The sequence below is a fragment of the Galeopterus variegatus genome, unplaced genomic scaffold, assembly GCF_000696425.1.
Source record: "Galeopterus variegatus unplaced genomic scaffold, G_variegatus-3.0.2 Scaffold3176, whole genome shotgun sequence".
NCBI lineage: Eukaryota > Metazoa > Chordata > Mammalia > Dermoptera > Cynocephalidae > Galeopterus > Galeopterus variegatus.
In genome coordinates, this window is record NW_007729287.1 from 86,099 (window position 1) to 96,389 (window position 10,291).

Here is a 10,291-nt window from a genome sequence, read left to right on the forward strand (position 1 = left end):
CCGCCACCCTGGCCGCCCGGGCGCCCGCGCGGGATGCCGCTCCCTTCCAGGCAGTGGGCACGGCGACCTGTTGGAGTGTGAAATTCGAGGGGCCTCCTTCCTCCCCTGAGCTTGTTGTATTCCGACCGGACAGTCCTGCGGCTCTCAGAGGCCCTCTTTGGTCCGCTCAGAGTGAGGACAGCCGAGAGGCCTGTGGCTTGCTAGCTCTTGCGGAGGAGTTGACAGGCAGACGGGTTGCAGGCCAATAAGTGAAAGTCTCGGAGACAGACTTTGAAGGACGATTTACGTTGTTCTGAAGTGTACATATTACGCATCGCGGTGGCTGAAGAAGGCGAGGAGACTCCCCTTATGGGTGTAAATGGGCTTTTCCTTAAGTGTTCTCTTTTAAACATCTCAAGGCTGAGGCAAAACTCCCAGTGTTGCAAAGGTTTCTTCATCAATAAGAGAAGTGCTGGAGGATCTTGGTCACTGCCCTCATTTTGCCTACTGGGACAAGCTCATCCCAAGGGCACCAGTCTATATGCCTGATGAAGGTTTGGCTTCTCCTGCGGTGCCCTGCTGTGGATTAGTTGTCTGTGCCCTGGATCCAGAAGTTTCTTTAGAGCTCATTGGCCTTCCTGTATTAGAATTCCACTGGTATTTTCTATTGTAATCTAGCTGGGAATTTTACTTAGCTGTTCAGATTCTAGACACATTCAGTGAATATAGCTGCTCTAGGAAGAAACTGATGTGGACTTTCTTACCATTTCCTTAGCTACATTTCAGAGGAAGAAGGAAAGTGATCCCTAACTCAAGTTTTCTGGTAGATTATCAAGACATGCAGATAGTAGCTTTCCTGGCTGGCAGGAAAAGTTAATAAGTTAATTTAAAAATAAACAAAACTTTAAAATAAATTTTAAAAATAACATGGGGAAAGAGTATCTTGCCAGATTTTCTCTGTAGTGCCTTGTTGCTCTTTGGTATTTACTGGAATGTCATCTAATAAAAATCTCCTGACTTGGGTTAAACGTAGTGTAAGTTGGAGTCAGAGATAGGCAGAAGTGGGCAGAGAGTTCTAAAAAGAAATACGGGCTTTCAAAGGATTAGTGTTAATTGGAGGCTTCCGGCATTTCAAACTGAAATAGAGAAGCAAATTTACTACCCAGGATGCCCCTTTCATACTGGAGAGCACTTCCTTGAACCCAGCTCACATAGGTTTCAACTCCTTCACATCCTTTGTTTTTAGAGATATGGAATAATAGTGGTTGTCCTGTGACTTTTTGCACAAGTTAATGACATTTTCCTTTAAGAATTCTTTTTCTTCAAGTACCCTTGCCTCTGGAAAATTTTTATACTATATAATACCTTTTCCTGTAAAAGCTGTATCTTGAGTTATTTGTATTTGGAAGAAATATCAGTGTCAGATCCAGGGCTCCAGAGAATGGAAACTCTGGAGCCTTTGAGCAATGTGAATAAAATGAAAGCTGGAGGCTTAATCTGGAAAATTTTTATACTATATAATACCTTTTCCTGTAAAAGCTGTATCTTGAGTTATTTGTATTTGGAAGAAATATCAGTGTCAGATCCAGGGCCCCAGAGAATGGAAACTCTGGAGCCTTTGAGCAATGTGAATAAAATGAAAGCTGGAGGCTTAAAGTCTTAGATTTACCTTGAATCTGTGGTTCTGTGAGTTTCGGCATCCTCATTTATTTTACTCACTACTATATATCAAGCACCTAGCCCAGTGCTTGGTCCACAATAAGTGCTTAATAAATATTTGTTGAATGAGTGAGTGAAAAAGAGCCAAAAAACTTTACTAACCAATACTACATTTGCCACATTCACATCATAGGGAAGGTGAGGTCATCAGGGATGAAGTAACTAACCACTGCCAGTCACCTGGCCAAGGATAGCCTCACCATGGACTAGCAGGCTTGTTCTGTGTAAAGGAGAGATGGATAGTGAATGACAAGGTTAATTCTTCTTGGATAAATCAGCCAAAGATTTCAACTGGTTAGGTTGGCTGAGGGTGCTTCATGTCCAGCCTTAGGGCTGGCTCAGTGCAACTTTTAGAGTCTGGACATCTATTCTGAATAGTGCCCATGTAGCTTAGAGCACAGTGCATATAGGAGTACATGGGGATTCAAAGGGAAGCCTATTGGATGAGCATTTGCTGAGAAGGAATGGGGCACCTTATTTAGCTGTTCATTTGGACCTTACAAAGGGGCATTATGCTGCCATAAATCTAGTGTTTGCCACTCCTGGGTGGATCACCTTCAACTAAGATAGCCCCTCTTCTCTAGACTAGAGTTAGGATAGTAGTTAATGTTTCCATATTTAGATAGGACTAATTCTGATTTTGGATTTATAAGAGACAAGGGAGATATGTGTTTTATTTCCTTTTGAAGCCACAGATGAGGTTATTAGGATTATTAAATCTTTATAGATCTATCCTGACTCTCTGCCTTCTCCTTTTATCCTTTCCCCCACTATTCCAGGCCTGAGTTTTCGTTCCAGCATGTCGGAGGGGGAGTCCCAGCCAGTACTCAGCAGTGGCTCTGACCCAAAGGTAGAATCCTCATCTTCAGCTCCTGGTCTGACGTCAGTGTCACCTCCTGTGACTTCCACAACGTCAGCTGCTTCCCCAGAGGAAGAAGAAGAAAGTGAAGATGAGTCTGAGATCTTGGAGGAGTCACCCTGTGGGCGCTGGCAGAAGAGGCGAGAAGAGGTAAAGTGATGGTAGTGTCACTCTTGGGAGAGTGAATTCCAAGAGGTGAAAACTGGAGGAGCAAAGTCTCAGAGGGGTAGACCAAACTTCAACAGGTTGGAGGCTAGGAAAAGGTGATCATATGGTATTAAAATGGAGGGTTTGTTAAGTAATTTTAATTCCTTTTCATTTGAATTTCTTCTCAGGTGAATCAGCGGAATGTACCAGGTATTGACAGTGCATACCTGGCCATGGATACAGAGGAGGGTGTAGAGGTTGTGTGGAATGAGGTACAGTTCTCTGAGCGCAAGAACTACAAGCTGCAAGAGGTGGGTCATGGTGAAAGGATGAAGGCAGGCGGGGGGTGGCAGGGGTGGCGGGGGGGTCGGGGTGCATCAGAACACAGGTGTTGAAGAATTGGTGTTGAGAAGCTAAATATGAGGAGAGTATGTTGGAGTTAAATAATTTCTGGGGAGGGATAGGGAATGGTTTTTCAAGATTATTACAGTGATTTGTGAACCCTATTATCCCCTGTCTCCCTTGCTCCCAGGAAAAGGTCCGTGCTGTGTTTGATAATCTGATTCAGTTGGAACATCTCAACATTGTTAAGTTTCACAAATATTGGGCTGATATTAAAGAGAACAAGGCTAGGGTAAGAATTTTTTCCTGGTATTTCCTGAGGTTACTGCAAAGACTAAGCTACATTTATTGTTTCTATTCTATTCAGAGATTGAAATAAGGTAGTTTTGAAAAAATTGGAATTGGCTGCTGTGATGATGAGAGTAGGAACTCAACTACCACCTATGTGTTTTGTCTGGTTGTAGTTGGGATAGAAATGAGAAAACTTTTGCTCCCTTCTTCCCATAACTCTTATTGCCCAGTAGTTTTTATTTTCCTAATCAATCTATGGAAGTCATGCTAAGAACAAAAAGAGGGAAACTTAAAAAAAAACTTCCGAGTTTAATATACAGGTATATCTGGTGTATATTGTACCAGGTAAGGGATCATTTCTACTTTATGGCCTTATAGTAAGTGCTTTGCCTCCCCAGGTTATTTTTATCACAGAATACATGTCATCTGGGAGTCTTAAGCAATTTCTGAAGAAGACCAAAAAGAACCACAAGACTATGAATGAAAAGGTATGGAGGGAGAGTAGACAAAGTTTTAGCTTGGTTTGGGGGTTTCAAAAAGGTTATGTTAATTATGAAGCTGGTCAGGAAGGGATGAAGGAACTGGTGGGAGAAGGTTAAGAGAGGGCAGTACTGCTGACCCTTGGATGAAACTCTGTTCCAGGCTTGGAAGCGCTGGTGCACGCAAATCCTCTCTGCCCTGAGGTAAGTAGTATCTGGTTAGTTTCTTTCCCGTATTTCCTATTAGGTTCCTCCAAACAGATTTCAAGGCACTACTCTGCTATTCTATTCTGCCTCTCCCCACTTTCTTTGAGTCATATACTGTCAAGATTAGGCCCTGTACTGGTCTTTTGAAGTGTTCATCCTAATGCCCTAACCACAACACTATCTCCTACCTCTTTCTCCTAATGCTTATCCAGCTATTTAGATCATCAGGCATAATGGAGATTCAGAGTGTGGGGATTATCTTTATTGTGACCAGCAGGAGATCTGGCCCTTGCTCCTCTTAACCCTTGGGTTCCCCCTGCCCTTAATTTCCCAGTGGCCCCTCTAACAGCCCAGTGCCCCCACAGCTACCTGCACTCCTGTGACCCCCCCATCATCCATGGGAACCTGACCTGTGACACCATCTTCATCCAGCACAACGGACTCATCAAGATTGGCTCTGGTGAGGGGAGGGAGAGGTTCTGGGCAGGGGAGCCTCGGGAATTTGGGAACCATGGGGGTAAGATGAAAGGAATGGGGGAAAACCGCAAAATTCTGAGGTGTGGGCTGGTGATAAGAGAAAGGACCTTGCTAGGGATAAGTCATAGGGAAAGACCAGTTAACTAGTGGAGGGGGTGTTGGGTATATAATCTTCTGCCATTTTGGAGGGAAACTGGTTAATATAGACATATTGATAGGAGACTGGGAAAGGCAAGAGATGGGTGTAAGGGTCTGATTTGAGCTCCCGGAGCCAGACCCTACCAGAAGAGGTTCCAGGCTGTGCCTTCTGTGAGTGCTTTCATTGCTGTGTATCTGTGTGCAGTGTAAAACATTTCTGTGTGCTGTGTCTGTGTGGTCTTTGTGTGTCCATTTGTCTGGGGCTTGGCTGCTCCATCGCTCACAACTTTTCTCTGTTTTCCTCCCTCCCGCTTACGGGCTGCTCTGTTCCCAACAGTCTTTCATAGGATTTTTGCTAATGGTGAGAGCTCCCTCTGCCCCAATTGGGGCTCTTGTTTGTGCTCCCTCTGCTCCCTTTGCGGCTGCCCAGTGCATGCAGTCGTGGGAGCAAGCCCTTTTCCCCTACTTCCCCTGCCTAATTATGCCTGCATAGCTTCTGCCCCGCCAGCTCTCCACCTGCTTGCCCCTCCATAACCTGCTTGTTTCCTATGGATTCTGCCTGGCTGGCCACTTACTTCTTGGATTCATATTCCCCTTCATCGTCAGGCCGATTCCCTAAATCATACTGTGCTCCCAGATTCTCTGTGACTTGTAGTCATTGTTTATGATCCGAGTGAGTCCATACTGGGCCCGGCCGTGGTTCCTCATTCAGCCCTGTGGTAGGCAGTATTGAGGAATAGAGAGTAGAAAAGGGGTTGAAAAAGTTTTGGTGGATTAAATTTGAAATTGATTCAAGGTTGTTGGCCGCATTCTGAACTATTTTTGAGTTTCAGTCAGCAAATGTGGGTAAGAAGGAGGCTATCTCTTTGGTTGTATGTTAATGCTTCTTATCCTTCTTTATCCAAGTTCCTGAGGTATCCAGTGGTCCCAGATTAGGAAGGGCTACCTGTGTTTTTGTTATTTGCAGTGTGGATGAAAGAACTAAAACCAAACATTTTCATGTGATCAGGGATTAGATGTACCTGGGATTTGGGGAAGGTGAGCAGGTAACAAGTGAAAGTTTTTCCTTAGACTGCACTGCTCCTTGACCAGCCCAGAGTCCCCATGCATCTATTAATTTAGTGTGGAGCCTTTGTTGCTGCTGAGTTAGGGACCTTAGATGAGAAGTAGTAGGCCCGAGAAAGCAGAGGTAGGTGATGTCTATGTGTGGTCTGTAGATCAGGATGGGAAAGAGGATAGGTTGTGCCTGTCAAGGGTTAGAAAGGAGACTTCAGGTGAGAATTTGGCTTTTGGGGGCCTCTCTCTGGATTGAGACTGTGATTTGATGATGGTGGTCAGATTGTGGATATCTTCCCTACTCCCAGTGGCTCCTGACACTATCAACAATCATGTGAAGACTTGTCGGGAAGAGCAGAAGAATCTACACTTCTTTGCACCAGAGTATGGAGGTGAGGCATCCTGGTTTCTCTGCCCTGTCCTCATCCCCTTGGTTTTTGCTTATGACCTGAGGTGCAGAGGTAATACAACTGAAATTTATAGTCCTTCTCTACTAGTATACAAAGTGTTGTTCTTTTTTTTTTTTCTTAAGACATTTCTGCCACCCCCGCCCCCAATCTTGATTCACCAAAGTGTTCTTTGTTTTCCCTAGAAGTCACTAATGTGACAACAGCAGTGGACATCTACTCCTTTGGCATGTGTGCACTGGAGGTGAGAAGACCAGAAAGGGGTGGGGGGAGGGGGCGGTGGAGAGGAGGAAAGGATCAAATGGAGGGAGGACAAGTAAGGTGCTGGTCTTGAGGGAGTGACTGTGGGAGCACTGAGATTCTTAGGTCTCTTTGTTTTTATTCCTCCTCATTGCAGATGGCAGTGTTGGAGATTCAGGGCAATGGAGAGTCCTCTTATGTGCCACAGGAAGCCATCAGCAGTGCCATCCAGCTTCTAGAAGACCCATTACAGAGGGTAAGGATCTTCAGGATCAATCCCACCTTAACTGACTTTCAAATGTCTTCAGGTTTTTATTCCTTTCTACCTACTGGGAATATGCTCTCTTCTAAGAACGGGAGAACATAAAACAGAAAGGAAAGACAGAAGCTGTAGACATTTTCTTACGAGGTGCCTACCATGTTTTTGTATACATATGCAAAAGTTAGGGGGCTAAAATGGGTAATATTGAGGTTTAATGTGTGGTGATTTAAGTGTGTCTTCATGGAGGTAAATTAATTTGATGGTTACCTTAGGCAAATGCTCTATACTCTAAGACAACCATCTTGATATTTTTAAGCAAATCAGTCATTTTGGATTAACCAAATCAGTCATTTGGGATTTTATATTTATACAAATTTATTTAGGAAAGGTGCCCTGAAATAACGAGCTAATAAGACTTAAAGGATATTAGAGTTATGAATCAGGTAGACTACAGTAAGTAGAGGCTGGACGGGGAGGTTCAAAGAAGAAGAATAGTTTGTAACTCATTAGAGAAGTATAATAGGGAGCAGGAGAGAAATGAAGGAAGACTAGTGGAAAGTCTTGAGGGTAGTGTGGAAGAAGTTTGTAGTTCAGCATTAGGGATGATTTGTATATGACTTTGTTGGCCTTCAAGACTGAAAGTAGGAAAGCAGGTTAATAGTCACAAGACCTACAGGAGATAGAAAAGGAGGTGGAATGGTTAGAGGAAGCATGGGAATCCAGTGAATTCAATGAATATAGTGGACAAAGGAAATTGTGATTGTAGACTTGGGGAATAAAAATGGTGGTGAATATTATTGATCACAATGGGTAAGTTTGGAAAGAAGCTAAATTTGGCAAGGGTTGGAGAAAAAGGTAGTGAGTGGGCTAATAAGGCACAGAGGTAGAAAATTAGGGAAAAGGAAACTTTGAACATTAAAAAGAAAGCTTATAGTTGGAGAACAGAAGAATAATTAAAACCAGAAAGATAGTGAATGATATTTTTCATATAATACCTTATTGTTTTCAAAGCCCCTTCAGGTACATTTAACGGTATGTTGTCTCAACAAGTGCTGAGCACGTAGTGTTTATAAAGCCTTGTGCTAAGTATAATGAAAGCTACAAAGATGAACATAATGGGGGGAGGAGTTGCCAGATGCCTGCTCCAGTTCCTTGTTCTCTTTTCTAGGAGTTCATTCAAAAGTGCCTGCAGTCTGAGCCTGCTTGCAGACCAACAGCCAGAGAACTTCTGTTTCACCCAGCACTGTTTGAAGTGCCGTCGCTCAAACTCCTTGCTGCCCACTGCATTGTGGGACACCAACGTGAGTCCCCTTGGCCCTCCCAAGAATTTTCTTCCAATCTGGAGCGTTGTGTCTATCACTGGTGTGCTCTTTTTCCTCTTCTGCTTCCAAAGGGATTCTTTATACCTCTTTGCCTCCATGCCTTCTGTGACATTAATGTGACTGTCCTTCCGTAACATCCCACTCCATCATGCCCTCCAGACATGATCCCAGAAAACGCTCTAGAGGAGATCACCAAAAACATGGATACCAGTGCCATACTGGCTGAAATCCCTGCACGACCAGGAAGAGAACCAGTTCAGACTTTGTGAGTAACTAACTGAGAGGGTCTGGATGGGACAGATTGGTCACTACTACCCTGATGATCTGTAAACACTCATTCTCTGGGAATGGTCGAATCTTCTATTTTGCTTGTTTTTTTCCTTCCATCTTCTTTATCTCTTTTCTCCTCCAGGTACTCTCAGTCACCAGCTCTGGAATTAGATAAATTCCTTGAAGATGTCAGGTGAGAGAAGAGTGAGAAGGCAGGCTTCCTTGAGGAAGCAGGGGTGGATGTCCTGAGGCATTTGCAGAGCCCATGTGACCTGTTTTCATCTCCCTCCAGGAATGGGATCTACCCTCTGACAGCCTTTGGGCTGCCTCGGCCCCAGCAGCCACAGCAGGAGGAGGTGACGTCACCCGTTGTGCCCCCTTCTGTCAAGACTCCAACACCTGAACCAGCTGAGGTGGAGACCCGCAAGGTGGGGGCTGTGTGGGTGTGGAATGTCTCCATGGTCATGGTGGAAGAGAGGGAGGACATCTTATTTTTTTTATTTTTTTATTTTTTTTTAAAAGATGACCAGTAAGGGGATCATAACCCTTGACTTGGTGTTGTCAGCACCACGCTCAGCCAGTGAGCCAACCGGCCATCCCTATATGGGATCCGAACCCGGGGCCTTGGTGTTATCAGCACCGCACTCTCCCGAGTGAGCCACGGGCCGGCCCAGGGAGGACATCTTAAATAAGTCTTTGTCCTTAGAGAAAAGAATGCATTTCTGTTCCCTGGCAACCATGTTCTATGGGCTGCAAAGGCTTCCAGGTGTTGGGGTCTTTTTTACTGACTGCTCTCTACTGTAGTGACCTTCTCTGTCCTCTCTCCCCAGGTGGTGCTGATGCAGTGCAACATTGAGTCGGTAGAGGAGGGAGTCAAACACCATGTAAGGCTCAGGGCCAGGGCTGCATAGAGTTGGGTGGCCAGAGGGTGGGGAAGAGGAGCCTCATGTTCTGACTGTCCTATTCTCCAGCTGACGCTTCTGCTGAAGCTGGAGGACAAACTGAACCGGCACCTGAGCTGTGACCTGATGCCAAGTGAGTCTCTCCTTTCCCTCAGAGGATGGAGAGTCTACGAACCTTACCTTTGAGGAACATGTTCAGGGGTGGGGAAGGTGACAAGGCAGTAAAACATTGACTCACACAGAATGACTACAGTTAGCCTCTAAAATCGGTGGGTGGATCTGACAGTTTTGCTGACTGGGGCTATTTGAAGGGCTCCGTATCCCTCACTCCCATACAACACTCACCCCCTCCTTTTCTCTGTCAGATGAGAACATCCCCGAGTTGGCAGCTGAGCTGGTGCAGCTGGGCTTCATTAGTGAGGTGAGGTTTCTGCCATCGTCTGCCCTGGCCACCTCTAGGCCTTCTCTTCTCCCAGCCCTGTCTCACTGTGCTTTTCTCCCTCAGGCTGACCAGAGCCGGCTGACTTCTCTGCTCGAGGAGACCCTAAACAAGTTCAATTTTGCCAGGAACAGCACCCTCAACTCAGCCGCTGTCACCGTCTCCTCTTAGAGCTTACTCGGGCCAGGCCCCTAATCTGAGCTGTGGCTGTCCCTGGACGTGCTGCAGCCCTCCTGTCCCTTTCCCTCAGTCAGTATTACCCTGTGAAGCCCCTTCTCTCCTTTCCTATTCAGGAGGGCTTTGGGGGCTCCCTGGTTCTGAGCATCATCCTAGCCCTGCCCCTACTCTTCCTCCCCTCTGCACTTTGTTTACTTGTTTTGCACAGACGTGGGCCTGGGCCTTCTCAGCAGCCGCCTTCTGGCAGGGGGCTGCAGCAGACCTGCCGGCTCCCGCCCAGCCTGTGTGGAAAGGAGGCCCACAGGCACTGGGGGCGCCGACTCCTGCAGTCCCGCTGGGGCGGACGGGCGGGAGAGAAAGGTGGTGCTGCAGGGGTGGCCCCGGGGGGCCATTCGATTCGCCTCAGTTGCTGCTGTAATAAAAGTCTACTTTTTGCTAAAAGCGTCGTGTGTGTGTGCGCTTCCCCGCTAGGGGGCGCAGGGCGCGGGGCCTGCGGCGGGCGCGGAAGTTGGCCCTCAGGTGGATGGGGCGGGGCGGGGCCGGGCCCAGGTAGAGCCGCCTCGCGGCGCGGAGGGACG

General features: G+C 46.3%; 1 protein-coding gene across 3 annotated transcripts in view; it reads left to right on the forward strand.

Annotated features, from left to right (window-relative positions):
- NRBP1 (nuclear receptor binding protein 1) overlaps positions 1-10,154 on the forward strand; it is a 10,613-nt gene extending 459 nt beyond the window's left edge. The window contains exons 2-19 of one of the 3 annotated variants that reach the window (XM_008584209.1): positions 2,478-2,707; positions 2,893-3,015; positions 3,237-3,338; positions 3,736-3,825; positions 3,980-4,020; positions 4,389-4,483; positions 4,976-4,999; positions 6,003-6,086; positions 6,287-6,345; positions 6,499-6,597; positions 7,772-7,904; positions 8,085-8,190; positions 8,338-8,388; positions 8,488-8,623; positions 9,026-9,079; positions 9,167-9,230; positions 9,463-9,518; positions 9,603-10,154. In XM_008584209.1, coding sequence (XP_008582431.1) covers positions 2,498-2,707; positions 2,893-3,015; positions 3,237-3,338; positions 3,736-3,825; positions 3,980-4,020; positions 4,389-4,483; positions 4,976-4,999; positions 6,003-6,086; positions 6,287-6,345; positions 6,499-6,597; positions 7,772-7,904; positions 8,085-8,190; positions 8,338-8,388; positions 8,488-8,623; positions 9,026-9,079; positions 9,167-9,230; positions 9,463-9,518; positions 9,603-9,707 — 1,632 coding nt within the window. In that variant the 5' untranslated portion in view covers positions 2,478-2,497 and the 3' untranslated portion in view covers positions 9,708-10,154. The remainder of the gene's footprint in view (positions 1-2,477; positions 2,708-2,892; positions 3,016-3,236; positions 3,339-3,735; positions 3,826-3,979; positions 4,021-4,388; positions 4,484-4,975; positions 5,000-6,002; positions 6,087-6,286; positions 6,346-6,498; positions 6,598-7,771; positions 7,905-8,084; positions 8,191-8,337; positions 8,389-8,487; positions 8,624-9,025; positions 9,080-9,166; positions 9,231-9,462; positions 9,519-9,602) is intronic. The other 2 variants (XM_008584210.1, XM_008584211.1) reach the window with 2 other exon arrangements.
- Positions 10,155-10,291: the final 137 nt, after the last annotated feature.